The following is a 27,944-nucleotide window of genomic DNA, read 5'->3' on the forward strand; positions in this document are numbered from 1 at the left end:
GAGGCTGAGGGGGCGGGGGCGCTGTGATGACAGGGCGCTGTGATCTTGTGGCTCTGGCAGAACCATCTGCTTATGGCTTGGTCTTCGTCAGGGACCAGAGACAGGGTACAGGGTTGGGGGAGGACTGAGCTGTAACTCTGAAGGCTCTCACCTCTCCCAGGCCCACCTGCTCAGCGGGGGGTCTGCCTCCCAGAGTTTCAGAACTTCCCAAAACAGCGCCAGTAGCTGGTCCTGAGCGGTGGAACTCATGAGCCTATGCGGGGAGTTTCTGTTCCAGTTCCAATACTGAGGACATCTTATGTTCTGTCCTCTCACTCTGGAATTCTTTGTCATAGGATCGACAGCTGAAAGTAAAGGATTTGGTTTTATCTGTACACAGCCGAGCTGTGAGGAACTGCCCATGGACAGTTGCCCTGTGGAGTCGGTACCTCCTGGCCATGGAGCGACACGGACTGGACCATCAAATGATTTCCGGTGTGAACATTTGTGTGGGAGAATTTCTAAGTTATTTTTTCAGAGTGTTCTTCCTGTGTAGCTCACTGTAGAGCCCAGGCTTGCTGGAATGACAGGCATGAGCCACCCTGTCTGCAGCTCTAGGCCTTTTCTCTCAGTTGGGGAGCAGAGCTGTGGCAGTCTTGAGCTGGCACACCGGGCCTGCCTTGCAGCAGTAGAGGCTTTCGTGGTTCCCAGGTGCTCTTAGCTTCTGTCACTCGTGAGTTTTGTAGAAGTCACCATCTGTCTTCCTTGCCCAGCTGGGCTACTCACTCGCTCACCCACTCACCCACCTGCTCACTCGCTCACTTGCTTACTGGGGAAGAGTCCTTTGTAGACCACAGCTCCCTTTAAACACTTTGGTCAGTTCTTTTCCTTCCTTGGTGTGTGGTGCTGAGCATGGGAACCTGTAGCCCTCTGTGTTTATAAGTGCATAATTTATAAGTGCACAAGTCACTTGTTTATAGAGTTCTGACGGCTTTCTTTGCTTTTGAACTGTCAGTAGTGAATGTCATATCTTTCACATTGCAGCGACCTTCGAGAATGCTCTGAGTGCCGGATTCATCCAGGCCACTGATTATGTGGAGATCTGGCAGGTGTACCTAGACTACCTGAGGAGAAGGGTTGACTTCAGACAAGGTACGGTCCCCAGATCCCCAGCAGTGGGACTGCAAGCTTGCACCACCTCACGGGCTCTTTCCTTGGGCACAGGGATCAGGTCCCTGTGCTGACGTGCAAGCACTTTAGGACGGTGTACTTTTCTCAACACACCTTGGAGATGTGTCTCTGCTCTTCAGACACACTGTGATTGGGAAGACTGGTGAATGACCTGCCCTCAGTAATGCTTTTCTTCAGAAACTTTAGCAATTTCCAACCAAAGTCAAACTGTGAGGTGAAAAGAATAGTGGTCCTTGTGCTTTTTCAGGTTCCTGGCAGCCGCTGGGGCCTCACCCTTCATTTTCTGTGTCTGACCTTCCATTGGCCTTGTCTCAGTCACTTTTCTTTTTTTTTTCTTTTTTTTTTGGTTCTTTTTTTTTCGGAGCTGGGGACCGAACCCAGGGCCTTGCGCTTCCTAGGCAAGCGCTCTACCACTGAGCTAAATCCCCAACCCCTCAGTCTCTTTTCTGTTGCTATGGTAAATACTCTGACAAAAGTGGCCCAGGGGAGAAGGGTTTAAAGTCTCACAGTTGAAGGCACAGTCCAGCACATAGGGGAATTGTGGCACGGAGCTTAGAGCAGCCATTGCAGGACATGTATGGTGAGAAGGGAGAGCAGCAGGTGTCTGTCAGAGGATGGCGCCGCCCACAGTGGGCAGGCTCCCCTCCCTCCCTCCATTAATGTAATGGGGGTCATCACTCACAGCCACCTGCTGATTGTATATTCTGTGGAGTTGACATTGACAGTCACAAACCCCAAGGCTTTTTTCCAGGAAGACTGTTCTGTTCTTTTAGATCTTTTAGATCCATACCAAAGGTCAGTTAGAAAAACCTTGGGTCAAATACTGCTCCATACAGTCCCTGTGCCACCTCCTGTCCCTGTGTCACACACTACCCCATACAGTCCCTGTGCCACCTCCTGTCTCTGGGTCACACACTGCTCCATATAGTCCCTGTGTCACTTGCCTGTCTGCTGGCCGGTGCCTGCGCTTCTCACTGCCACCACACCTTCCTGCTGTTAATTATGAGAGGATGTCTGGCAGGTTCCTGAGTCCATAGTAGGCCTCCATGGTTCTGGTATGAGATTTTAAAATGTCAGCTTTGGTGGCTTTATGGAGTTTCTCACCTTTTCCAACAGACTCTAGCAAAGAGCTGGAAGAGCTGCGGTCCATGTTCACGCGTGCTCTGGAGTATCTGCAGCAGGAGGTTGAGGAGCGTAAGTGACCCAGCCCGCTGTCCGCCCACTGCCTTACCAGTGTTGCTTTCGAGCCCCTCTTCCCAGGCAGAGTGCTTACTCTCTGTCCATCCTAACTGTTCCATCCTGTTCTGGAAGGTTTCAGCGAGAGCGGAGATCCAAGCTGCCTGATCATGCAGAGCTGGGCCCGGGTTGAGGTGAGCATCTTCACAGACCTGTTCCACCCTCTGACCAAGCGGTCCCCATCCCTGAAGACTGGGCCAGCATCTGAGCTGTGTTTGAGGGCCCAAAGGAGTTTTGCTCACCTGGTGTGCCGTGCTTGGTGCCAGCCAGAGCCGTGAAGCAGCGTAGCCGGACGCTGGCCGTTGGCTCATTCCCTCTCAGCCCTTCCCTCACCTCTGCCTGAGGGTTGCTGAGGGCGTGCCGTTCACAGGCCTCTGCAGGTGCTGTGAGGAGCCCAGCCCTGCGACCGAAGCTCTAACTCCGTCCAGAAGGCGGGCTCTTTGAGCAGTAGTAGCACACTCGATCTCTCCCTAAGCCAGCACACGGAGTCCAGAGAGCCAACTGAGAAGAGTTAGAAACCCCACCCCTGTGCAATGAAGGGAGCTGGGCAGTAGAGCTAAGCTTCGTTGGTTACTTCTGGGCGAGATTCTTGTTGGTTTGGAAGGGCAGGGAAACAGGTTCTGCACTTAGGTGATGTTACCAGTTTGACTTTAAAGTAGCTGGTCTGGCGCCTGCTGCTGGATCAGTGTCTTCCCTGGAATGCTCCCTAAGTGAAGTTTGCAGTCGGGTTTGTCGGACATGCAGGAAGAGGAAATGGCCGCTCAGAACTGCGTGTGCTGAAGCCCCGTGTCCATGTTTGCTACAGCTCCACTTGCAGACCGTGGAGGCCTGCCGCTGCAGAGAGGCTTTAGGACCGACAGTGCTGAGGGAGGCCTGCGACCCTCAGGGATCAGGGTGACAGTCGTGGGGTGGGACAGGAAGGAGCTCTGAGGCGTGCTGGTGAGGGTCCAGGGCGGTCCTAGCTGATCTTGTTCACGTATTTTAGGCTCGCCTGTGCAATAACATGCAGAAAGCTCGAGAACTCTGGGACAGCATCATGACCAGAGGGAATGCCAAGTACGCCAACATGTGGCTGGAGTACTACAACCTGGAAAGGTGAGGGCCCGACTTCCATTCTCATTCTCTCTCTCTCTCTCTCTCTCTCTCTCTCTCTCTCTCTCTCTCTCTCTCTCTCTCTGTGTGTGTGTGTGTGTGTGTGTGTGTGTGTGTGTGTATGTGCTCCTATAGCCGTGAAACTCTAAAGTCGTTGTTATTTCGGGCATGCCTGGCTGGACTGGGGTGTGGGTCGTTGTTTACTTGTAGTCTGTTACATATAGGAAAGCACACGGCACTAAAGGAGACCAGACAGCATCAGGTCAGCCGGGAGACCAGACTTGTCTGTCACTAAGGGTTGGGGGGGGCTCTGTCATGGTGTGGTGGGAGTGTGTCTGAACTGTGGCCCTCTACACTGCTGCAGCCCTCCCAAGATTGAGGCTCTGTGTAGCCCAGGCTAGCTCATGGGGATTCACCTGCTCAGCCTTCCAAGTGCATATCAAGATGACAGGCTTGCGATCACTCTGCAGCTGTCTGATTCAGCACATATTGAAAATCCAAAGTATTTCTAGTACTTTTTCCTTTTTTAAAAAAGTTTGTTTTCCTATTTAAAAAAAAATGTGTCTGAATTAAACAGTTAAATGGATATAGAGCTGTGGTGTGGGGGTCTCACGGCCTTGCCGCCAGCCGGGCTCCTCAGGCTCCTCAGGCTTCTCCAGCAGCTCCCACGCTTCAGTTTCTGTGGGGAGGCCAGCTTTACTTTGCCTGCAAATGAAAATGACTTTAGAGATGATGAATTATGCACTTAACGTAAATACCCTTTTTAAGAATAAAGAAAAAGAAATGTTTATGTTTTCCAAACTCCAGGTAATTTTGTGTCACAGGCTGGAATTTAAAAAACAAACAAAAACCACAAAACATTTTTTTTTTCTTTTTTTGAGACTGGGTCTTACTATGTAGGCCAGGCTGGCCTCAAACCCATAGAGATCTGCCTGCTCCTTTTCTCCCAGCTCCTGGGATCAGAGGCGTGCACCCTCACAATTTAAAAAATTTATTTTCTGAGGGCAGCTGTTTGTGTGAACGTTCGTTTGTGTGAGTGTATCTGTGCGTCACTTGGGTGCCTGGTGTCTGTGGAGCCCCTGGAACTGGTGTCATAGGTGACTATGAGCCAACATGTGGTGCTGCATTCTGACCTGTGTCTCCTGCAAGAGCAGCTGGTGCTGTTAACCACTGAGCCATCTCCAAACCTGCGTCTCCTGTTGTGGCAAATATGTTCACATAGTAAGCGACAGCTGACTAACTGGCTTCTCACGTCAGTCCCTGTCTCCCTCTGCTGCACTGTGGTTGTCATTGTAGGGCATGAAGAGGCTGGCCTGCAGATGGGGGTAGGAAGGGGGAGCCTCACAGCTGTTCACATGAGCTTGCTGTTTTCCCTCCATGACAGCAAAATTCAACAGGTCTAGGTGGAATGTGCCTGGAAACGTGTTGTGAGCTTCTATGGCTTGCAGTAGTAATATGTCTGTCTTTCTGCCCCCTGATTCGATAGGCCTTTGGCCTGATGCTATAATCCTGTGATGCCCACTTCCTTTAGGAAGCACCATCCTTGTGTGTGCACAGGAATGCCTGTTCACTTCCATGTAGCACATAGATCCTCGCCGGAGGCTGCATTGCTGCTCTGCCATCCATGCAAATGCCAGCACTGCAGCAAAACCTGAGGGCATTCAGATGCTCCACTGAGACTCCTGAAGCCTTGGGTGTACAGACCATAGCCAAAGCACCCCTGCTCTGAAGGTCTGAGTATGTTAACACACACACACACACACACACACCCCACACTTGCGGGCCAGTGTGATCAGCAGCCTGTGACTCGTTAGGGTGAAACCTGACTCAACATGAAGTAAACCATTTTGGCTTCATGGGTTCACAGAGTCCTCAAGTGGACTGCAGAGAACTTTGTCAGGACCTGCATTGTTCCTCCTCTGTGCACAGAAGGCTTGGCTCCAGCTGCTGCCTGAGGTGCATTTCCAGGTGCTTCTGTGTGGTCAAGAGAAAGCTCGCAGGGAAGGGTCTCCCTCTGTGACTGCAGAGGCCATGCTGCTCTGAAAGCTGCAGTCCTCTCCGCCACAGCAGGTAGCCCGTCTGTGGTCTTTGCTACAACCCTGGTGGCAACTGTTTGTTTTGTGCCCTAGGGCACACGGTGACACACAGCACTGTCGGAAGGCTCTGCACCGAGCTGTGCAGTGCACGAGCGACTACCCTGAGCATGTCTGTGAAGTGCTGCTCACCATGGAGAGGACAGAAGGTAGGAAGGAGCCTTACCTCTGCCTTTGGCCGGGGTGTGGTCTTCACCCTTGCTGGTAATAGCACCCAGTGTGGGGGCGGACTGGTTGCTCGCCTGTGTCAGGAGCCCTCAGTCTGCAGGCACAGGAAGGCAGCCCTCAGGACAGGGTTGCTCCGTGTTCTCAGGCCACACACACTCCCGGCTTCATTGCTTAGCATCACTAGCTGTCCTCTGCACCACAGCCAAATGGACTCCTAGCAGGTCCCCTTGACCAACAGGAGCCTGCCTGCCTGAGCACTGCCACTCTGCCAGCATCTGCACCACAAACACTCGGAGAGACCGGGCTCCACATGGCCTTTGGTCCCTTGTGGGATTTTAGAGCCACAGTGTTGTTGGTTCTAAGCTATAGCAATAGAGCCTGGGAATAGCATGGTTCTCTCTCCTGGGACCTGGGTGGATTTAGGGTGAGCACAGAGTTGCCAGCACACTGGGGTGGCTCCTCCAGCTCTTGAGTTTCACATGCACTTTGCACTGGTGTGTCATTATGGCCTTTGCCATCGAGCACCTATAAAGTCCAGTCTTTGTCCTTAAGTCTGTCTTTGGAAGGAGGAGGACACATAGCAGCCGCAGCCCAGAAGGACGTTGGGATTACAGACTTGCAGCCTGATGGTGTGCGTTGTCTAAAGCAAGAGCCGCTGCAGTGCTTGTGAGGGTCAGGGAGCGCGGCTGCAGCCTAGGAGCGATCGTGTCAGCTCTGCTTTTCTGTCTCCAGGGACCTTGGAAGATTGGGACCTAGCCATTCAGAAGACAGAGACGCGCTTGGCTCGTGTGAACGAGCAAAGGATGAAGGTGACAGACATGCTTCCCGAGGGGTGGTGACTGTACTGCTCTGCTCTGTCTGCATGAATGTCTGCACCATGTGTGGGCAGTGCCCACGGTGACCAGAAGAGGGCATCAGATGCCCTGGGACTGGAGTGTCAGAGAGTTGTGAGCTGCCATATGGGTGCTGGGAATTTAATCTGGGTCCTCTGAAGAGCAGTTGGTGCTTGTGATCACTGACCATCTCTGAGCCCCTTCATAAGTTACTAGATAAAGCATTTGGGTCAGTATTTAAACTTACCTTGGCCATTTGTAGCTTCACTTAAAGCTCTGAACTCAATATGAATTAACCACACTTGATCACACACACAGAAGCCTCAGTGGCTCACAGAGCCTCTCTCCTGGAAGCTGTTGGTAGTTGACAGCTACTGGGAGGGGCCTTCAGTCTCCTTCCAAGGTGGAGCCTAGGGTAGGTTACCTCCTCCACTGGGTAGACTCTGGACACATCCATGGTACTAGTAGGACTCAGTGGGAAGACAAAGTCAGTGCAGTTGGGGGAGATGTGGGGCTGGGATCCAAGAGGGCTAGAGGGGAGACCAGGGGAAATTTGATCAAGAATCAAGTTTTTTGTTTTTGTTTTTGTTTTTTTTTTCGGAGCTGGGGACCGAACCCAGGGCCTTGTGCTTCCTAGGCAAGCGCTCTACCACTGAGCTAAATCCCCAACCCCAAGAATCAAGTTTTTAAAGGAGCCGCAATAGGCCTTGAGTGGGGTGTGAGCATCTCTACTTGCTTAGGCTTAGAGCCTGCTGGGGTTTTCTGAGTTGGATTAATCGGGTAGGGTGGAAAGACCCACCCTGAATGTGGCCAGCACCCCTTCTTGGCTAGGTTCCGAAATGAAGTAAAAAGAACAGGCTGGGCCCAGTCCACAGTCAGATTCTAACCAGCACGACCCAGCTCCCAGCACGTCCTGCCCTCTTGTTCTAGGCTGCAGAGAAGGAAGCAGCTCTTGTGCAGCAGGAAGAAGAAAAGGCTGAGCAGCGGAAGAAGGTGCGGGCGGAGAAGAAAGCCCTGAAAAAGAAGAAGACGCGAGGTGCAGACAAGCGCAAGGCAGGCGAGGACGATGATGAGAGAGAGTGCGGTGAAGAGGAGGAAGGTAACGTCACACAGGCAGGGGCTGCACAGATCCTCTCTGAACTGTGCAAGAGTGGCCCGATTTCCTCAGGGTGAGCACTTGCAACCGACCTCACCTTGTACCACCCCAGCTTAGTCAGGACGCTGCGTCGCTTCCTCTTGAGGCTGTGGTAGAGGCCACCCAAGGCTAGTCCATGTCTGCTGGCAGCATGCAGGAGGAGGGAGGGCTGTGCAGGAGAAGGGAGGGCTCTAGACAGTATTGAAGATGCGTGTGTGGGGCAGTCATCACCTGCCTGACCTTCAGAACACTTCCCAGTTCCTGTCTTCATGGCTGACTTGGGGATGCAGGAGAGGGGCTCCTGACTGCAGTGATGACTGGGCAGTAGGCATTTATGTTCTTGGCTTCACTGATGAGGCACCTTTGCTGGACTGTGTAAGTTGGGTTCACACTTGGCATGGTGGCTGTCCCTCTTGTGGACACGGTGCAGTTTGAGGTGGTGAGACGTGCCCGATGCTGAAGGAGCGCAGGCCTGGCTAACGGCCTGTGCTTCTTTTGAATGCCTGCAGAACAGCCTTCCAAACGCAGAAGGATGGAGAACAGCTTGGCCTCTGGAGTGGCTTCAGCTAAGGAGGAAGAAACAAAACTTTCCGGGAAATGCTTAACAATAGACGTTGCTCCTCCTTCCAAGCAGAAAGAGAAGGCCGCCTCCCTTAAGCGGGACATGCCCAAGGTGGCTCACGACAGCAGCAAGGACAGTGTCACTGTCTTTGTCAGCAACCTGCCCTACAGCATAGAAGAACCAGAGGTGAAGCTCAGGCCGCTCTTTGAGGCCTGTGGGGAAGTGGTCCAGATCAGGCCAATCTTCAGCAACCGTGGGGACTTCCGGGGCTACTGCTATGTGGAGTTTAAAGAGGAGAAGTCAGCCCAGCAGGCCCTGGATCTAGACAGGAAGAATGTGGAAGGAAGGCCGATGTTTGTGTCCCCCTGTGTGGATAAGAGCAAGAACCCCGATTTTAAGGTATGTTCTTTGAAGAAGGATGTCTTTAGGGTAGTGTCTTCATGGTAGATATGCAGTGCTCAGCTCCTGGAGCCCACAAGGGCTGTTTGCTGATAACTGGAAGGCTGTCTCATGGCTTGGTCACTTTGAGCCTCCTCCTCTTGATTAGTGATGGCCATAGTTAGCGTTTGGAAAGATGGCTGCTTTCCTTTGGGTGCTTAAGAGGGTGGCAAGAGTGATCCTTCCCCTGTGTTCAGTGCATGGCCATCTACAGAGGGCTGTGCCCAGGTGACTTTGTCACGTAAGATTCTGAGACCAGATATGGCCCAGGCGTGCGTGCAGGACACACATGCTGGGCGAGCCTGCCACAGCTACTGGCTTTGCCTTGTTCTCAGATGTTCAGATACAGCACCACCCTGGAGAAACACAAACTCTTCATCTCGGGCCTGCCCTTTTCCTGCACCAAAGAGGAACTTGAAGGCATTTGTAAGGCTCATGGCACTGTTAAGGACCTCAGGCTGGTTACTAACAGGGCCGGCAAGCCAAAGGTGAGTGGGTCCAGGCGGACGCTGGTCTGTTAGAGTAGCCGGCGTGGGCCTCCCTGTCCTCCTCCACCCCATGCTGTGTTTGCTGGGCTTACAGTTTCTCGTGTTTCAGGGCTTGGCGTACGTGGAGTATGAGAATGAGTCCCAGGCCTCTCAGGCAGTGCTGAAGATGGATGGCATGACCATCAAAGAGAACGTCATCAAAGTGGCGATCAGCAACCCCCCTCAGCGGAAAGTTCCAGAGAAGCCAGAAGTGAGGACAGCCCCAGGAGCCCCCATGGTTCCCCGGCAGATGTATGGAGCGTAAGTGTCTGCTTCTGTTTGTGCAGGTTTGTCCAGCCTTTGCTGAGGCAGTCATGGCTGCAGGGGTAGGTAGGTCAGAAAAGCCAGGACCTGTTGCTCTCAGTGTGGTCCTTGGTTTCACTGGTGGAGATGTGCACAGGAAGTCTCCAAAGGGAAGTGGCTCTGGTAGCATGCTGTGGCGACCTGCCCGTCTGCACCGTTTTTTGGTGGCATTGGGGATGTGACCACCAGGCAAGTGTTAGGTTTCTGGTCCTGGTGATAAAGACCATCAGAGAAAGGGTCTTTTTCATTTGCCTGATCACTTGCATAGTCAGCCCATCTTGAGAGGAAGGCAGGCAGGAAACTGGAGGCAGGAGCTGAGGCAGAGGCCGTGGAGGGGCACTGCTCACCGGCTCGCTCCCCGTGCCTGGCCCAGCCTGCTTTCTTACACTTTTTTTGTTTTTACATTTATGTTGTGCGTTATGAGTATCTTGTCTGCGTACTACATGTGTGCAGTGCTCACAGAGGCCTAAAGAGGGCATCCGATCCCCTAGAGCTGGAGTTACAAGTGCCTTATGGGTGCTGGGAAGCAAACCTGGGTCTTCTGCAAGAGCAGCCAGTTCCCTTAACCCTTGAGCACCTCTCCAGCCCCTCAGCCTGCCTGCCTGATTTTTCTTTTTAAAATATTGTTGTCTTTATTTTTATGCATATGGGTACTTTTCCTTGGTGGATGTCTGTCCACACATAGGGAGGACGTGTGTGCAGTGCCTGTGGAGGCCAGAACTGTAATCACAGCTGATTGAGTCACCCCCCATCGGGTGCTGGAATCAGCTCCAGTCCTGGAGGAGCTGCAGGTGCTCTTCTCTGTAGCCCAGCCTGCTTTCTCAGTTAACCCAGGAACGGCCCCACCTCAGGGACCTCAGGACCTCAGGGACCTTGACCTCAGGGACCAGGACCTCCGTGGCAGTCACTAGAAAAGTGCTCTGCCTGCTTGCGCACAGACTTAATCTGTGGAGGCATTTCCTCCATCAAGGTTCCCTCTTCCCAGACGGTTCTAGCATGTCTCAGGTTAACAAAGCCAGCACAGCTGCAGTTTTGGCTTTAGACATTTTGGAACAGGGTTTTAGCCTCCTACAGAGCTGGCATCACAGGCATCCGTCTGGTGATCTCCATGCCTAAGCAGACTGGAACCCACCTGCTCCCGAGGCGTGGCTGTCAGACTGCAGGCAGCTGTGCTGCTCTGCTCACCGGATAGATGGAACTGTCAGGACCAGGCTCTTTGAGGTTGGAGAGGTGGCCGTCATTTTGTCACCTCTGTGCCTTGGCGTAGGGATGCTCAGTGTCAGAACTGTAACGAAGGAAGCTCATTCAAGTGTCCCTCACTTCCTAGCTGGGATCAAGTGCCTTGTGGTTCCTGTGCTCTTTTCTTGGTGTGAGGTTAGAACTCAGCTGTGCATGCTGGGCCAGCAACAGTTCTCAGTTTCGTCTTCTGACTTGGCCTGATAATCCCAGCATCTCAGTCCAGCTGGGGCCAGGAGTCCGAACTGCCAAAGGGTCATTATGTTTGTTCTTCTAGGCGCGGGAAGGGACGGACCCAGCTCTCGCTTCTTCCTCGGGCTCTGCAGCGCCAGGGTGCTGCTCCTCAGGCTGAGAACGGCCCAGCTCCGGGGCTGGCAGCCACCACCTCTGTGGCCACTGAGGCTCCTAAGATGTCCAATGCCGATTTTGCGAAGTTACTCCTGAGAAAGTGAGCAGGACTCTGAGATGGAATGCCTTACCTGCTCCTTCATGCTGGCCAGGCTGGCTGCTGTGGGCCCTGGGCACAGAAGGGCTGGGCACTCAAACCTGCGTGCCCACCGATTTCTCCTCCGGTGTAGATGGGAAGGGAGAGCCTATGTTGAGCATGGCGGTGAGGAGTGTTCCCTCACATTGAGGGCGGAGGCCGACTGCTCTACGGGCTGTCCCACGGTACGTTAGTGTCCTAACAAGGAGGGACTCAGCTTTCGAGGCCTACTTGTCCTGATACTTTCACCGCCTCTGGCCCTTTTTCTACGAACCCCCTCCCCGGCCCTGCACAGCACGCGTGCCCATCACTCTTTAGTGTGAAAGGTGGAGTGGAGGAGCCGCACTCATCAGAGTGGCCTGTTCAGTGAAGTGCCCGAGGGACATCACAGAAGGCTCGCTTGATGGGTTTTGTCCAAAGAGCCTATGAGTTTTTCTATTATGTATTTGTAATTGACATTTTGACTGTTTTATGTTCCCTAAACGTGGGGAGTCTGCAACACTTGTTCCTAGGAATTGTGTGTGCCACCCGCTGTGTGTGCCACCCACTGTGGCCCATTTTCTTTGCCTGATGACTGAAGACCTACGCCCTCTGCTCAAACACTCATGCCTGGTGCCGTGTCCAGTGCAGAGTGAGTTCCCATTTAGTTCTGTTTATTAAACTGAAGTTCTTACAGAGTCCTTGTGTGCATTGCAGGTGTGTGTGTGTGGGGGGGTGTGTGTGGGGTGTGTGGGGTGTGTGTATGGGGGTGTGTGGGTGGGGTGGGTGTGGTAGGTGTGTGTGTGTATGTGTGTGGGGTGTATGTGTGTGGGGTGTGTGGGGGGGTAGGTGTGTGTGTATGTGTGGGGTATGTGTGTGGGGGGTAGGTGTGTGTGTGTATGTGTGGGGTATGTGTGTGGGGGGGTAGGTGTGTGTGTGTATGTGTGTGGGGTGTGTGTGTGTGTGGTAGGTGTGTGTGTATGGGGGTATGTGTGTAGGGTATGTGTGGTGTGGGGTGTGTGTGGTGGGTGTGAGTTGGGTGGGGTATCTGTCACATGGTGCACCTGCTTTTCCTCAGCTGTGTGTTGACAGCTTGTGCAGCATGTCAATCCCATGTTGCTGATCACATGATTCCATGGTAACAGACTTGCATTTCTGGCAGCCTGACTCTGCTGGGTAGTTTACCACTCACCTTGTCACAGTTTCTGAAAGCCCTACAGCAAGGGCAGGGAGGGCAGTGGAGAAAGGACTCTCCATATAAAACTCTGGAGGGAAATGGGAGGGAGCCGTGCATGTGTGCTGGATGCTGCCATGTGTGTGCTGTGTGCCCATGAACCAGTCTCGCTTTCTTTGATGTTTAGGGTTAGCAATGGAACTGAGGCCTCCTACAAGTTTGGTTTGGTTCTCTGCACTCTAGCCCTCGGCCTCCCACACTTAAAAATTGGGAAGGAAGTTTTGTTTTTTTTTTTTTTTTTTTTTTTTTGGTTCTTTTTTTTCGGAGCTGGGGACCGAACCCAGGGCCTTGCGCTTCCTAGGCAAGCACTCTACCACTGAGCTAAATCCCCAACCCCTCAGGAAGGAAGATTTTTTATGTGTCTGTGTGTATGCCATGTGGAGAGACCAGAAGAGAGCATTGCTGGATCTGCTAGGAACTGAACCCCGGTCCTCTGCAAGAGCAGCGAGTGCTCTTAACCACTGAGCATCTCTCCAGCCCCTCCTCCGTGTGTGCGTGACTGCTGTGGTGCGCTTATGGACAGAAGATGGCTTTCAGGAGTTGGCTCTCGCCTCCACTGGGGTGGGTTTCCCAGGACGGCTCAGCCTACCTCCTGTAAGGCTGTCACCTGGTAAGCCATCTGGCCAGCCCCAAGGTTTTTTGTTCTTAAATTAACATTTTTTTAACTTAACATTTTAAAAAAAATAATGAGTTTTGCCTGGTTGTGTGTATGAGTAGTAGCACGTGGTGTCTGGTGCCTGTGGAGTTTAGAGGAGGATCCCATGGGACGAGTTACAGATGGTTGAGAGCTGCCATTTGGGTGCTGGAATTTGAACTCAGGACCTCTGGGAAAGCAATCAGTGTTCTCAACCTCTGAGTCATCTCTCCAGGGCATCCCTTAACATTTTTAAGTGTAGTTGTGTGTGTCCTGGAGCTCTTGACATTCAGCCCCTTGCCCTCCTCATTGGTGTCTGTCCGCTGCTCTTTTCCAGATACTGGTGTACTCCTCAGCCACCCTACAGCAGTGACACACGCAGCACACACAGCAGCACGTTCAATGCTGTGAGAACCTAGCCCAAGTTCAGCTCACATCTAGTAAATGTTAGTCTACCCTTCCTATAAATGTTACCATTTTCGAAATGCAGATTCTCCTCCGTCTTTATTACGTAACAAAGACCTTTTTCTAGTAGACAACACCCGTGGATCAGAGCCCTTCCTGTGGCATGGACTCATCCTAGGTCGGTCTGTGAGGGAGCTCACTGGGTTTATGGGACTTCCCTGCTTGCGTGGTAGCCAGTGCCCAGGTATGACGGTGTGCTCTCCACAGGCATCATGACACAGTTGAGTCTTTCCACACGCCAGCAGGGCCCACTGAGTCATCCTAAATGTGGGTGGAAACTAGTAATTTAATGCAGGGAAGGCACAATGACAAGCAGGGAGAGCTCTGACCCACTCGGTGGACAGAGGGAACCAACTGCTCCAAGCTGGCCTGATGTCTGTTTATAAGGCTGCACACAATAAGCATGTGTGAAGAAAACCCAGGCCGGGAAGCTAGGAAGGCAGTTTCTGAGCTGCTCCAGAATATGGTTTCAGAACAAGGTACATACATGGTGGGGAAAGATAAGCCAACACAATGCTTATGTAATAAAATACTTTATTAGAACCAGGAACTTGTTAAAATATTTTCACACGTAGCTAAAGTGCAGGTTCTCACCACAGGCCAAAGTGAGCCTCCCGTGAGATTTGGTGTGCAGAGAAGAGCTGGGAGCTTGGGGCTGCAATCGATGCAGTGTCTCTGGGTGACATCTGCCGGGTGACTCTGCCACCCAGCCCTTGCAGAGCTGTTGGTGGTGTGGCACGCTTGCAGACACACACATTTTTCACACATTTTTCTCAATCCGTCAGAAAACTGCTGGGGTATCTTTCTAGACGCTGGATACATGGGTTGGCAGCTGGTTTACCATTCAAAGCACAGCATGCTGGGACAGAGGAGGCCGTCCCAGAACACGGTCCAGTGACTTGGCCATGGCGACTGAATAGCAGCAATCAAACTGGCGCTTAGCCATAAATGATTGAAGAGCGTTTATTGTCTTCTAAGAGGACAACTGGAAACGTGTCTATCAGACGCGACACCATCACTTCACAAGTCACTAGAACAAGGCCACTCCAAGACAGTCTACATACCCGTGGGGACGCTGGACCCTGTGGTGGCGTTAGAGGGGAAGAGGGTTTAAAACCACAGGGCAGAAGGGGAGAGGCCAGGTTGTGGACACGGGTGTTTGCTCGTTTTAACTCTTATCAGAACTGCTTGTTTGGGTTTGGCGTGGTACTTCAGACACATTCCCTTGTAATGTTAAGGGAGGTGCCTAGGGTGTGGTGCATGCTGGGTAGTGTTCTACCTCACCTCCAGGTCCTCACAGGACCCTTAAGGTCTCTGTGCAGGAGACTGAGTGGGAGGTGAAGGCAAACCCGCCCTGTGGCGTGATGGGGTAGGTTGTCAAGCATGGAGAGCTTTCAGCCTCAGCGGATGCGAGTGAAGTCCAGGACAAAGATAAGAAAGAGCCATGCTGCCCGCCCTCTGCCCTCAGAACAGGCTGGGTAGGGAAGTACCACCCCCTGGCACTCAGGTTAAAAGTTAGTAGCTCAGGGGGTCCCTGGAATCTGCAGTCAACTACGGAGATGGCAACGTTGGCTTCCTGTGTCCAAGGGCTGCGCTGCCTGCTGTGGAAGCTGCTGCCACAGCCTCTCAGGAGTGAAGGCCGGCCTCAGCGCAGGGCAGTTCTGCCTTCTGAGGTCACAGGACCTCCAAGGTATCCAGTGACCCCTGTGGCCCTGGGCTCCATGTCACAGATCTGGCTCCCTGCCTCCACCCTTAGTGCAAATTCTGTCTAGGCACCCAGGCTCAGGACATTAGGAAAGCACTGCTGCCCTACTGGGTGCTGGGGTCACCATAAGGGTTGGTCTCAGCACCTCTAGCTCACCAAAAAGGTAAAAAAATAAATAACTTGGCTGAACTATAAATTATCCTAAAGACAGGCTTAATAATTTAGTTTTCTTTCTCAACTGAAAAACACCTGGAGGTAAAGAATGTTTAAGGGTCTCCTTTTGCTACTGGGGAGAACTGTTTCTAGAAAGGCCTTCTCAGGGCGCCATGGGAGGGCTGGTGGTTAAGGCCTCACAGGAAGTGTCTCCTTGAACCCAGAGTGGTTGGGCTGGGCTTCTGGCAGTGCTGCAGAGTACTCGGTGGTGGCGAGGAGCAATGTGTCCAGTGTGACTTCCGTACACTTGGCTATGAAGCGGATGAATGGCCGCACGTCACCCTCGTTGGCGACTTCCAGCACATGGTAGTACTCTGACCTCTGCTCCTTGCGTATGGTGATGGGCGGGTACCCTGCCTGCATCAGGATCAGGTTCATCAGCAGGCGGGAGGTCCTCCCATTGCCATCGATGAAAGGGTGGATGTACACCAGTTTGTAATGGGCTAAGGCTGCGAACTCAACCGGGTGCAGGTTCATGGCGTCCTCCGAATTGAGCCACTGTGTGAACTCCTGCATCTGCTTCTCCACGTCCCGGGGGTGGGGTGGGATGTGGTGTCCCACCAGGACCTGGGTCCTCCGAAACCTGCCCGCCTCCACTGGGTCCACGTACCCCAGGACCCTCCTGTGGATCTCCAGCATGTGGTCAATGGTGACGGACCCGATGCGGGAGACCAGGGTACTGTTGATGTACTTCATGGCCGCGTGCATGCCGATCACCTCGTTTTGCTCCTCCAAGCTCTTCCCTGGCACGGCATAGCGTGTCTCCAGGATGTGCCTGATCTCTGCGAGAGTGAGGGTGTTGCCCTCGATAGCCACAGTGTGGTAGATGTGATGGTAGTAGGTCTCCTCCATGACCCTGCGGAGCGCTGAGCTCCCCTTAGGGATGGACATTACCTTCCTCACTTTGCTGTCAAGGACGCTGAAGTACCTCTGGTCGATTTCCTCCACCAGTGGCAGCGTCCGGTCCCGGTTGATCAGTGCTTTCTCGTGGAAGGGCGAAATGGTCAGGGCCCTAGTGTAGAGGTAATCTGCCTGGATGATGTCCTTGTCCTCTTCTGAGAAGATGCCGAGCTCATTGAGGGCGTCTACGAAGCCAGGGTCCATCTTGAGGGCATGCAGGAAGAGCTTGTGCGCTTTGCCCCTCTTGCCTTGGCGCTTCATCTCTAGGGCTTGGTTTAGTGCGGCCTTGGCTTCCAGTTTCCCTGCTAGAAGAAAGCCAGAGAGGCCTGGTGAGGAGGGTGGGTTCTCCCTTGTGCAGCCCTCCCAGGGACACCACCACAGTCACGCCACGTGGGCTAGCCAGGCCCCAGGTACTGCTGTTCCCCACAGCCCTGATGGTGGAATGCTGGTGCTGTCTTGTGTCCTGGGCCACTCTACATTGGGAGGCACCAGTTGGGCTCCCCTGCCAACTGCCTTCTGCCTGGCATAGACAGTCTGGGCATTTGCTCTCCCTATGCTCTCCCCTACAGTGTGGCTGCTCTGGCCCAACTTCCCTGTGGACAGGTTATCTCTTGAGCCCCTCTCCTTCAGGCCTGGGGGTGCCAACACCTTCCCCTCACAGGTATTCCCTGGGCCCTTCCCATGTCTGGACTATTTCTGTTTTCTGGCAGTGCTGGGGACGGGACCCCGCCCTTGTGCATACCAGACAAGTGCCATCAGAGCTATATGCCCCTGCTTCTAGTGATGTGATTCCAGTTTGTGGTAGTGTCTGGTTGTCACCACTGGGGACAGTGTGCTGCTGAAATCCAGTCAGCAGAGGCAGGCTGCTGCGACACTCTGTGCACACCACCTGGGACTGAGCCCAGCTCTTCCCAACTCTGTTTCCTCTGAGGGTAAGCACCCTCACTCAGCTTCCCTGAATCCCTGACCGTTCTCCAGTTCCATCCCCAGTGGTTTGGCCCAAGCATTGTTCTCAGGTGCTGCTTCTTGGACCACTCCCATTCAGAGCCGAGGTGCAGCCCACCCTTGGTGTGTCTCCCACCAAATGCTGGGACACCTGTTCTCAGTCACTTACCAAACTGGAGCTCCAGACTGTCTCAGTCACTGTGACACCCTCATGATTACCACAGGCCTTCGCAGGAACTCTATAAATATCTATCTTAACCGACAAGGGCCAGATAGCCAGTATGCTCACCTGGAGACGCCTTAGTCTTGACCGTCAGCAGCCCTGCGTCCCTGGAGGTGACACTGAGCTCCGTAGATGGGCTGGTGCACTTGGTGACCACATGCTGTGCCCTGTCCAGTTTGCTCCTGAGCAGGTGGAAGCCTCTGAGCACAGCCAGACACTGTTCTTCCACAGCTCCCAGTGGCAGCAGCAGGGCCAGCAGTGACCCCAGAGCCATGCTCAGCAGTGTCATCCACAGGAAACGGCCCCAGACTGAGACCCATTTGGGTTCAGCCACTGCCACCACTGACGCCATCGGCATGAGTATCATCTGGACTAAGGGCCGGGCCCAGGGCGCATATCCCGTCTCAGAGGAAAGCAGAATCTACGAGGAACCAAGCGTCGGAAAGAATGAGGGAGGAGAGTGGACCTGCTCCCAGTAACTGTGATTTCAGATGGAGAGACCAACATGGAGAATCTCCACACCTTCTAATTCACTAGGGACCAGGGAAAGGGGGAAGGTGAGAGCTCTCATGGTGGAAAGACTCATCCTAACTAACTCCTAGCTGCTCCTGGGTAGCAAGATAGAAATCTAAGGCGTTTACAGAGCACTTCCTACATACATTAACGTCCATAATCTCAGACTACAACCCGAGGAGGTGATGTTTCCACAGCGCTCTCTCCAGATGCAGTAAGAGCTCAGAAAAGTGAAGTCAGGGACTTGTCAGCCCTAGTCCACCAGTCTGCTACAATCGTCAGTTGCCATAGGACACGTAGTGTTTGGGCTATCGCTCCTGCTCACGCCCGTGTCTTCGATAAGAACAAACGTCTGGTGTCCTGATGTTACCACACGAACGCCTCCTCAGTATCCACAGTGTTGCGTCCCTTCTGGCCTTCCTTTCCTGGCTTGTCCATCTTAGACAGGCAGCCCAGGGCCTGGCTAACAACAGTGGGTGATGCCCTACCTCGGCGAGGGGAGCACAAGCTTGGGGCTGGCAGGGGTAAGCGAGGGGTCAGGTATGCAAATGCCATCTTGCCAACAATAAGCATTTATTGGGCAACTATGTGTGCCGGGCACTGCGCTGGCGGCTAGCCTTGCATGCTGTGAGCCCCCGGTGAAGAGCAAGCTACCTGTGGCTCCAGTTTACAGACGAGGGATGACGCGGTTCTGACAGGCGGCGCCGGAGTTCCAGGGCCTTACCCGTCACGTCATCACTTCGCGCGGCCTGTGCAGCTGCTTGAGCCCAGCATGCTGGGCTTACTCCCGAAGTGGGAAACTGAGGCTGCCGTAAGGTCTCTCTGCGGATCGGCCCAAGGTTCGCGCCCGCCGCACCATCTGAGGCCGCGCGGCCGTTCCTAGCAGCCGCGGTCGCCGGGCCCGCCCTCCGCCGCTTCGGCCCGCCTCCGAAGCCTCACCATTGGACGGCCAGCCGCCCTTGCCGCGGCGGATTGGCTAACTCTACCTGTCCATCCGTCGCGCTTCCGGGTTCTCGAGTTCGCCCGGGAAAGGCGCGCCGTGTGCCACTCCCATTGGCTGTCGCTTGTTTGCGTCTCGTGCAGGCAGCAGCCAATAAGCGGCAGGAGGCGGGGTCGAGGCCACCGGCCGGTGCGAGTACTGGGGTCCTGTATCCCTGGTCCCAGCCAGCAACTCCTACCTCCTTCAGTCCTCGTCCTGGGCTCTGTGTGCCTCAGTTTCTCTGGTGTGCAATGGCGGTAGCCATGCCACCCAACGTTTTCCACTTCTTAGTCCCGGTTTCGCCGTCGGGACTTACTGTGTAGCCTAAGCTGGCTTAGAATTCGCCGGGATCCTTTTGAGCCAACATGCCCTCCCTAACCAAAAGTTTGCATTTTCTGAAGCGGCCGGCTATGGCCTTCTTGTTTACCAGATCGTTTTTTTTTTTTTTTTTCCCTCGGTGCAGAGGGAAGGCCTCCATCCCAACCCACAAATACTGAACCGAAGCTTCCAGGGCCTGCTTTGAGAGGTTACTGGCACACTGTGGAGTCAGACGGCCCACAGATTTTGCCCTCAGCATCTTCTGACCTTGGAGCATGTTACTACTCCCTTACTCCCTTCTGCAGTTTTCTCAACGGCAGAATGGGACGACAGATCACTTAACTAAAAAAAAAAAAAAAAGTTACTTTTTTTGTGTGCGCACACGTGCACAGAGATCAGCTTGCAAACGTTGGGCTTTCTCCTTCTACCGCATGGGTTTGTGGACTGAACTCAGGTCATCACGCTTGGTGGCTCCTATCTGCCTTAGCCCTCGGGTTCTGGATTTGGGACATGAAGCCACACAGTCCTGGGTTTTCATATCCCGGTTCTGCCGCTTGCAGTCTGAGTAGAACTGACTTGGTAGTACCTGTTTAGTTTGCAATCTGTCATCTGCAGGCAATGTGCTGATGGAGTCTTTTTATATTTTATTTTATTTTGACACTGAAACTCAAATTGGTCTGGAACTCACTGTGTAGCCCAGGCTATCCTCAGCCTCCTGCCTCTACCTCTCTGCCTCCTGAATGCTGGGACTTGAGGCATTCACCACCCAATCCGGGTTTCAGCCTGCATTCTTACAGAACACAGGACAACCAGCCCAGGGATGGCTCCACCCACAATGGGCAGGACCCTCCCCCATCAATCACTAATTAAGAAAATGCCCTAAAGTTGGATCTTATGGAGACATTTTCTCAGTTGAAGTTCCTTTCCCTCCAGATAACTCTAGTACAGTGATTCTCAGCCTGTGGGCCATGACCCCACAGGGGGTTGCATATCAGCTATTTATATTACGATTCATAACAGTAGCAAGCTTACAGTTATGAAGTAGCAATGAAATAATTTTATAGTTGGGGGTCACCACAGCATGAGAAACAATGTTAAAATACAATGTTATTATGCAGTGTATTTCTCTAGAGTCACAGAAGTATGAGATGTCTATATTGAGGGAATTTATTGTGATGACTTACGATCTATAATCCAACTCCCCAACAATGGTCAGCTGTGAATGGGAAGTTCAAGAATCTAGTTGCTCAGTCCCACGAGGCTAGTTGTGTCAGCTGTCCTCCTGTAGAAGTAGGTTCCAACAGATGTGCTGGCAAGCAGGTGAAGAAAAAGAAGAATCTTCTTTTTCCAATGTCCTTATGTAGGTCTCCAGCAAAAGGGTGGCCCAGATTAAAGGTGTAACACGCCTGGATCTGGGACTTGCCTTGTCCCAGGCTGACCTTGAACTCAGAGATCTCTTTGCCTTAGTCTCCTGGGATTAAAGACCTGTACTAATCTTTTCATAGCCACTATGCCTCAAGATCTCCATGCCAAGATCTGGCTCAGAAACTTGTGTCTTCCAGCCTCAAGACCTGGATCACAGGTGAGCCCTCCAATTCTGGGTTGTAGTTCATCCCAGATATAGTCAAGTTGACAATACCCAGGATAACCATTACATGTAGTGACTGCATTAGGAAGGTTGAGAACCCACAGCTCTAGTCTGTGTCTGGATGGCGTAACCCTGGCTGGTGCCGAGGTTCTTGTGCTTAACCTATGATCAAGAGTCTTCAACGCTGTTCTCTGAGCAACCTCTGAGGTGTCATTCAGACACTCTAAGTAATCATTTCACTGTAAAAGCCTTTCCTAGAGGAGGCAAACAATGTGTGTGTGTGTGTGTGTGTGTGTGTCGGGGGGCAGTTGCTGTCACAGAAGACAAGAGGGCTCTCAGGCCAGACTGATGGCCATTCACACACAGGGCCACCACCTTGGGCACAAGTCACTTACCCTCTGAAGTTTTCGAGCAGAGATGCTCAGACATAAAATTACCACTTGTAGTGCCCTCCTCTCTCCAAGGCTTCCTGGGAGGCAGACATAAACAATTTCTAATGGTCTTGGGCAAATGCAGAAGTTCTGAGGGCCCTGCTGATGAATGGGAGACACTGGGGGAGGGGCAGGGACTATGGGGTACCCAAGAACACAGGGCTTCCTTTGCAGATGCTGAGGTCTAGCCCACAGCTCTTATGCTGGGTTAAGTCTAACCGGTGACTGCTTCCCTGACATCTGGCCAGAGTTCTCAAAAGATTCATCGCGTCCGGGTTCTAAGGTAGCATTTTCAGAATTTTTAACAGTAGGCATTGTCTGTAAGCCGGGTTGTAATCTGAGAAGAGCTGACCTTAGAGGCCTCAGGGATGTCGGAAGGAGGGTGGAGGGTGGGGAGGAGGGAGGGAATATGATCGAAATATATAGAGTGGGAAATGTAACAATGTAACAACAAAACCCAAAGCACAAAACATGCAGGGGAGAGAGGCAGAAGGAACAGAGCACTGGGTATCTGGCTGTCTGGCCACCAGGGGGAGGTAGCTCCTTTGGAATGGCTCTCCTCCTCCAGTCCTGGTCTGGAGGAGCTGTGGCCTTTCTTTGTTGAATGTACAAAATATGGTCCCTGAAGTCATCCTGAAAAGTTAGCTTTCTCGACCTTAAATAGTTTGTATTAGGTAGAATCACCTCCTTGGGGCACACAAGACGTTTTTTGTTGTTGTTTTTTGTTTTTAAAATGCTCGCCTCGACTCATGAGAAAGAATCTAGAAAATGGCTGGGTGAAAAAAATCTGTCCATTATGAAAACCCAAACCAAACACGAGCCTCTGTGTCTCTACATGTCTGTTATGTTTTTCTAGTTGAGGTAGATGTCTTGGCTCCAAAGGACAGAACCAGCTGAGGCAGCCAGTATACATCATTTAAAAAGGCAGTGGTGGTGGGAGACGGGTGGAGAGATGGCTCCGTGGTGAAGAGCACTGACTGCTCTTCCAGAGGTCCTGAGTTCAGATCCCAGCAACCACATGGTGGCTCACAACCATCTGTAATGAGATCTGATGCCCTCTTCTGGTGTGCATGAAGACAGGTTCTACATACATACATATATATATATATATATATATATATATATACATATATATAGTCTCTCTATGGCAGTGTTTGAGTATTCTCAAAGCATGATGCTGGGGTCCTCCCAGGCTGAATAACTCAAGAGTGGATGTTAGCCAGGCGTGGTGTGGCGTCCCATGCCTTTAATCCCACCACTGGGGAGGCAGATGCAGCCAGATCTCTGCCTCCCAAGTATTTTTTGGGCGTTGCCTTTTATGACTTTATATTTGGAAACCACCTGCTGTCTGTCACCTTTGCTCTTGGTTTGATGTGGGAGGTTCCCTGTGATCGGGGAGACTTGTCATGGGGAAGACTATCAGGGCCGTCTTGAAGCCTCTGACCATACACCTTGGCCCTTCCCTCTTCAGACCCAGAAGTAATTCTGCCAAGTGGTCGGTCTTGATCCAGGCTGGGAGCGTTTATCTGAATGCAGCGGGGACTCCGCTAGTCACCGTCTCCCCGAGTTGTGCATGAGCCTTCCCCAGCTGAAGGGCTCCTAAGTGGCGCGAAAAGCCCAAGATGCAGTGTTGACTTGGAAGCTGCCTCGGGCACTCAGTGTACTCTTGGCTTCATCAGGCTTCACCACGACGTGACCAGTACTCTCTCCTCCTCCCGCTGGGGGACGGTAAATCAGGATGCAGTGTGGCCCCAGAGGAGCCACCCCCATAATCTCTCCAGCTTCTCCACACCCTCTGGTTCATCTGCTCAAGGCGACCAGAGCAGGGCAGAGGGGTTTCATACCTCCCTGACCCTTTGATTCATCCAGATACCCAAAAGCTCTGTGGGTGGAAGTGTTGTGTTGTCATAGTAACGGGAACCGTGGAAATGAACACAGGCTCCTGCTGGCCAGGGAAGTCAAGCTTTCAATACTGTGTGCCTCTCTTTTAGAGACCATTTTCCTGGGGGAGGAGGGGCTGGCCAGACATCCAAGGATTTAGTTCAGGAGCCGAGGACACGGTTCCTTAATGACTGGGAAATGAACTCGTCCCTAATCAGAGAGGTCGGCGGCATCGGGGGGGTTCTTAGGGGGAACCAGATGTGAGCCTAGTGCCTAGGCAACCTGTTCTTCTCAAACTAGCACCTCTGGGCTGGCATCCACAGGCAAAGCACCTACCACACAAGCAAATGTCACCCCAGGCATCTGCAAGCTCAGCACAGCAGCGTTGAGGCAGGAGGCTCACAGACCAGCTACACTGAAGTGCACAGCAGAGAACAAGAGGCCCTGCCTCCAACAAGGTGGAATCTGAGGACCAGCACCCAAGCACGCTCTCTGACACCCACATGTGCACCATGGTGCATGTCCTTCCTGTCCTGTCCAGTCCTGGCTGTTTTTGGTCAACTTGACACAAGGTATAGTCATCTGAGAGGAGGGAGCCTTGGTCAAGAAAATGCCCCCATGAGATCAGGCTGTAGACTAGCCTGTAGGGCATTTTCTTAATTAATGATCAATGGTGGAAGACTCAGCCCATTGTGGGTGGAGCTATTCCTGGGCTGGTGGTCTAGGGTTCTATAAGAAAGCAGGCTGAGCGAGCCATGGGGAGCAAGCCAGTAAGCAGCACCCCTCCATGGCCTCTGCATCAGCCCCTGCCTCCAGGTGCCCAGCCTGCTTGAGTTCTGAATGAACCCTAATAAGACACCAACCAAACTTTGCTTAGAGCCTGTTTTTAGAGAACCCAGCAATGACCCCAGACTGGGTTTGTATCCCAACTCAAAACAGTCTCGGGACCCCAGGACCCCAAATGATGACCCCAAATGATGACCCCAGTGTTGACCCTGCACTGTGTGTCCCCACTGAGTTTTTTCATCTGACAGATCTATGGTGCTGGCCCTGTAGGAGTCACATTAATCTGAGGTGTCAACTTGAATGGGCAAAGGGCCCAGGTAACCTTGAACTCATGAGGAGAGAATCTCTTACAAGCATCACCTGTCCATAAAAAGGCCTACGGCCAAGGAGCGGAGGCAGGAAATAGGAGAGAGAGGATTGTGGGAAACAGCGAGACGCTGAGGAAGAAGCAGGCCGGGACTGAAGCAGAGATAGCTAACCCTGTGGAGTTACGAGCTGGTCAGGGAGTGAACCAAAGCTTATGGTCTAGGCATTTGATAGTGACTAATGAGTCTCGGAGTCGCCATTCCAGGAGCAGGGGCTGGGAAGAAAAAAAAAGTTTTTTTTTTTTTTTGTTGTTCGTTTTGTACAAACTGTGTAGCCGAGGATGGCTTTGAACTTCTGATCCTTCTACTCCCACCTCTGGAGCGCTGGGTTGAAGATAGATGCCACAATGCCCAATTTATGCAGCGCCAGGGATTGTAACGGGATGCCATGCGCACTCCGCAAGAACTGAACCACGGCGCCGCTGCCTCCTCCTCCATCCCGACCCACAGCATCCCCTCTGTCTCTCTGTTCTGTTCCTTTAGGGAATCCTGACGAATATGCACTGGTTGTACCATACGAGGGTGGCACAGAACCACACTGGGGTGCCAGTGTGGAAGGCTGACATTCCATAAGCGAACGAGATGTCAAAGGGACCAAGACAATCAAAAGTGACAGTGGGCCTTCTACCGGATGGTGATAGTGGCTGGGTAGAAGGCCTTGGAAGAAGAAATGTTCGTTTATACTGGCAATTACAGCGGGGAGAGGGGTTGAGGAAGCAGGGTTGAGAGTAAGGCAAATCTTTCAAGACACAGGCAAAGGCTCAGAAGAGGAAAGAGCCTGCCACACCCAGGGACTGGCTCAGGGCGAGCATTTGAATGCTCTGCGTGGAGAAGGGCATGGATGAGGAAGGGAGGGGGCAGGGATTCAGCAGCCCTGTAGGCTGCAGTGAAGAACTTAGGTCTTATTCTAAGGCTGACGGGAAGCCACTAGGGTTAAAGTAAGGTAAGTTGGTTTAATGTACATCTGAGAAGGTTGCTGTTCTTGTGCGAGAGGATGCCTGGGGTTGGAGGGTGGACGGGTCGACGGGAAGCTGGCAATGCAAGTATGACAACAACCGAGAAGTCAAATGGGTCAGTTAAGGGGATCTGCAAAGGACCCATAGCAGGTTACCTTGGTAACCACGGCCAGACGCCCCCCCCCCCACCTGAGGAAGTGATGTCATCGGAACCCTGGACCCAGAGCCACCTGGCAGGAAGAACCAGGTTGCTTCTGGATAGCATGAGTATATGGAAGACCCGGATTTCAGCCCTGCCCTGCCAAGAGCAACGCTCGGCCTTCCGGGAGACAACTGAAATTCCCAAGGAAGAGTTCTTGATTGGCCATGATTAAGACACCTGACTACTCCAGAGCCTGGCTCAGGAGATTGGGTTTCTCCCTTCCACCGGGCCCACTGCTCGGAAGGCTCATGAGCTCTTGGAAGCCATTGGTCCTCGTTTTACATGGCCCGCCCCCCTGGATTATTGGCAAACTCGGGAGTCTAATGAGTCCTTAGAAGCCATTGGTCCTCATTGTTATGGCCTGCCCACCTGGATTATTGGCAAACTCGGGAGGCTCATGAGTCCTTGGAAGCCATTGGTCCTGGTTTCATGGATATAACAGGAAAATAATCTATTCTGTTGTCCTAGGAAGTGAGAAAATTCTATAAAGCAGAGTGGTACCAGACAAGCCAAGAAAAGGACATCATGGCCGACTGAACCCCGGGCTCTCGGACACAGCTGAGGAAGGAGAAGCGGCAGGCGTTGTGCTTTGGAGCTGCGTGGTTGGACGCACAGTTCCTCTCAGACCAGGCCTTGTACCTGGGAGGTGGTTTCTTAACTGACAAACTAGCAGTCAGATAAGGCCGGTCATTAGCTGCACAGCCAGTCCGAGAGTTTCCAAGCCAATCAGCGCGGAGCTTCAGGCTACCCAGACTCACGCTTTAGCCAGTGTTCTAGCCTTGGCCATTAGGACCAGCCAACACAGAGGGGGCGCCCCCTGCATCCTGCTGCTGGAGAGTCCATCTCAGAAGGCTTGCAAGTGCTGGCCTGAAGCTCAAAGGAGCCTTGGAAGACAGAAGATGGGGGCGGGGGGGGGGTGTCAGTGGGACTGCCTTTCTCCTAGATGACGATTCTAAGACGTTCCTTAGGGACTTTAAAAGACTCCAGTCATCAGTCAGGTTGTGAAGAGATACCCATAACTTCAGCCCCTGAGTGATGGAAGGGCTGCCTCCAGTTGAATGCAAGCCTGGGGGACTTGTAGAGGGGGGAGGGGGTTGGTCTGATCAACATACATTGTATACATTTGTGAAATCATCAAAGACTTGTGTCTGCTCTCCAAACAAACGCGTCTCTAAGAGCATTTGGCCAACCGTTTCCCGTATGAGAGGCTGGGGTTTCTTGGTGTCTGTTTTCCCTCCCTGGGTTAGGTAGCTGGGTGTGGCATAGGCTAGGAATGGGAGCTCGGGAGTTGGGTGTTGCTCTGAGGTAGGCTGGCTACATTCACATCCTGTATTTTACCACTCACTCCCTTTCTGGATCTGTCATAACAGGTGACCTGTTTTGTCCAATGACGCTTTGGAGCATTGGGTCAGCCCTTTTGGTACCCATACTGTCCTCATGGAAACATGCCCAGGGCATCTGGAAAACATCCCGGAGCAGCCTTCCAGAGAACATGTGAAAGACACTTGCAGGGAGAGAGGAGGGAGAAAGTTTAGCTGTCCAGGTCACCAGATACCAACTAGAACACTGGGAACTGTGTGAGTGAATCCAGCTGGGGCCAGAAGAATTCCAGCCAGCCTTCAGACTCACGGAGACAACCATAAAAAGAATAATTTTCAGTCATTGAAATTTCCAGGCACTTGTTACACAGCAGCATTGTGGCAATGGGTAACTGATACATTTGTATCCTGTAGTGTCCTCTTTCCTCTCTACTGTTTTTCCTGTCTCCTTCCTCCTCACAAACCAACATTTATTGAGCAGTTACCGTACTTGGGTTACAGCAGGACGTAAACCTAGACATAGTTCCTACCCTTAGATTTTTCTAGCATTGCCCCTGGTTCCATGTGAGAGACAGAAGGACAGAAGTTCAGTAAGAGGAGACTAGTTTCCGGGTCCATGCACTGCAGGCAGATTGGGGTAGGTCTTCACAGTCCACTTTGTGGGGATTTCTCTGCTTCTCGAGTTGTTCCCTCTGCCACTGTGGGAATCACCTGCGGTAGAAGCAGCTTCTTCTCGGTGATGGGAATTTGTCCATGGTGACATGCGAACTCAGGCTGGCCTTGAGCCACTTACAGAGAGTGAACAATTCCCGCTGTGTTTTTGTAAGGTGGGAGGATTTATGTACTGCTAAGTCTGATGTATTGTTATAAAATTCGCTTCGGTTTCAGGCCTGCGCCAAAGACAAAAAAACAAAACAAAACAACAAAAACAAAACAAAATAAATAAATAAAAAACCAAAAAACAAACAAAACCCCAAAAAAACCAAACAACAAAACCAAACTTCAGTGTTTCTTTGAGTTCTGGGAAACAC

The 27,944-nt window shown here is 52.4% G+C and overlaps 2 protein-coding genes and 1 long non-coding RNA gene across 9 annotated transcripts in view; 2 read left to right on the top strand and 1 right to left on the bottom strand.

Moving 5' to 3' along the window:
- Positions 1-11,954, top strand: part of Sart3 (spliceosome associated factor 3, U4/U6 recycling protein) — a 28,006-nt gene extending 16,052 nt beyond the window's left edge. For 3 of the 4 annotated variants that reach the window (XM_006249501.5, XM_006249502.4, XM_039089525.2), the window contains 12 exons: positions 336-474; positions 1,024-1,131; positions 2,287-2,364; positions 2,482-2,540; positions 3,392-3,501; positions 5,628-5,740; positions 6,492-6,568; positions 7,523-7,691; positions 8,237-8,688; positions 9,063-9,215; positions 9,325-9,515; positions 11,071-11,954. In XM_006249501.5, coding sequence (XP_006249563.1) covers positions 336-474; positions 1,024-1,131; positions 2,287-2,364; positions 2,482-2,540; positions 3,392-3,501; positions 5,628-5,740; positions 6,492-6,568; positions 7,523-7,691; positions 8,237-8,688; positions 9,063-9,215; positions 9,325-9,515; positions 11,071-11,245 — 1,824 coding nt within the window. In that variant the 3' untranslated portion in view covers positions 11,246-11,954. The remainder of the gene's footprint in view (positions 1-335; positions 475-1,023; positions 1,132-2,286; positions 2,365-2,481; positions 2,541-3,391; positions 3,502-5,627; positions 5,741-6,491; positions 6,569-7,522; positions 7,692-8,236; positions 8,689-9,062; positions 9,216-9,324; positions 9,516-11,070) is intronic. The other variant, NM_001107156.1, reaches the window with a different exon arrangement.
- Positions 11,955-14,106: 2,152 nt separating this feature from the next.
- Ficd (FIC domain protein adenylyltransferase) lies at positions 14,107-18,996 on the bottom strand. 3 transcript variants are annotated; one of them, XM_008769321.4, is made up of 3 exons: positions 18,813-18,996; positions 17,642-17,996; positions 14,107-16,712 (listed from the first exon to the last, which is right to left on the bottom strand). In XM_008769321.4, exons 2-3 carry the CDS (start codon positions 17,940-17,942, stop codon positions 15,637-15,639), a joined length of 1,377 nt encoding a protein of 458 aa, XP_008767543.1. In that variant the 5' UTR covers positions 17,943-17,996; positions 18,813-18,996; the 3' UTR covers positions 14,107-15,636. The 3 variants fall into 3 exon arrangements, with proteins under 3 accessions (XP_008767543.1, XP_008767542.1, NP_001010946.1); XM_008769320.4 differs by having other exon boundaries at positions 18,743-18,996; NM_001010946.1 differs by lacking the exon at positions 18,813-18,996 and having other exon boundaries at positions 15,491-16,712; positions 17,642-18,345.
- Positions 18,994-26,733, top strand: LOC120096010 (uncharacterized). Of its 2 annotated transcripts, none has more exons than XR_010056580.1 (4): positions 18,994-20,967; positions 21,579-21,687; positions 22,876-23,857; positions 24,920-26,733. It is a non-coding gene; the product is annotated as an uncharacterized LOC120096010 (long non-coding RNA). The 2 variants fall into 2 exon arrangements; XR_010056581.1 differs by having other exon boundaries at positions 26,063-26,733.
- The last annotated feature ends 1,211 nt before the right edge of the window (positions 26,734-27,944 follow it).

This window comes from Rattus norvegicus, chromosome 12 (genome assembly GCF_036323735.1).
Source record: "Rattus norvegicus strain BN/NHsdMcwi chromosome 12, GRCr8, whole genome shotgun sequence".
In the NCBI taxonomy this organism is placed as follows: Eukaryota; Metazoa; Chordata; class Mammalia; order Rodentia; family Muridae; genus Rattus; species Rattus norvegicus.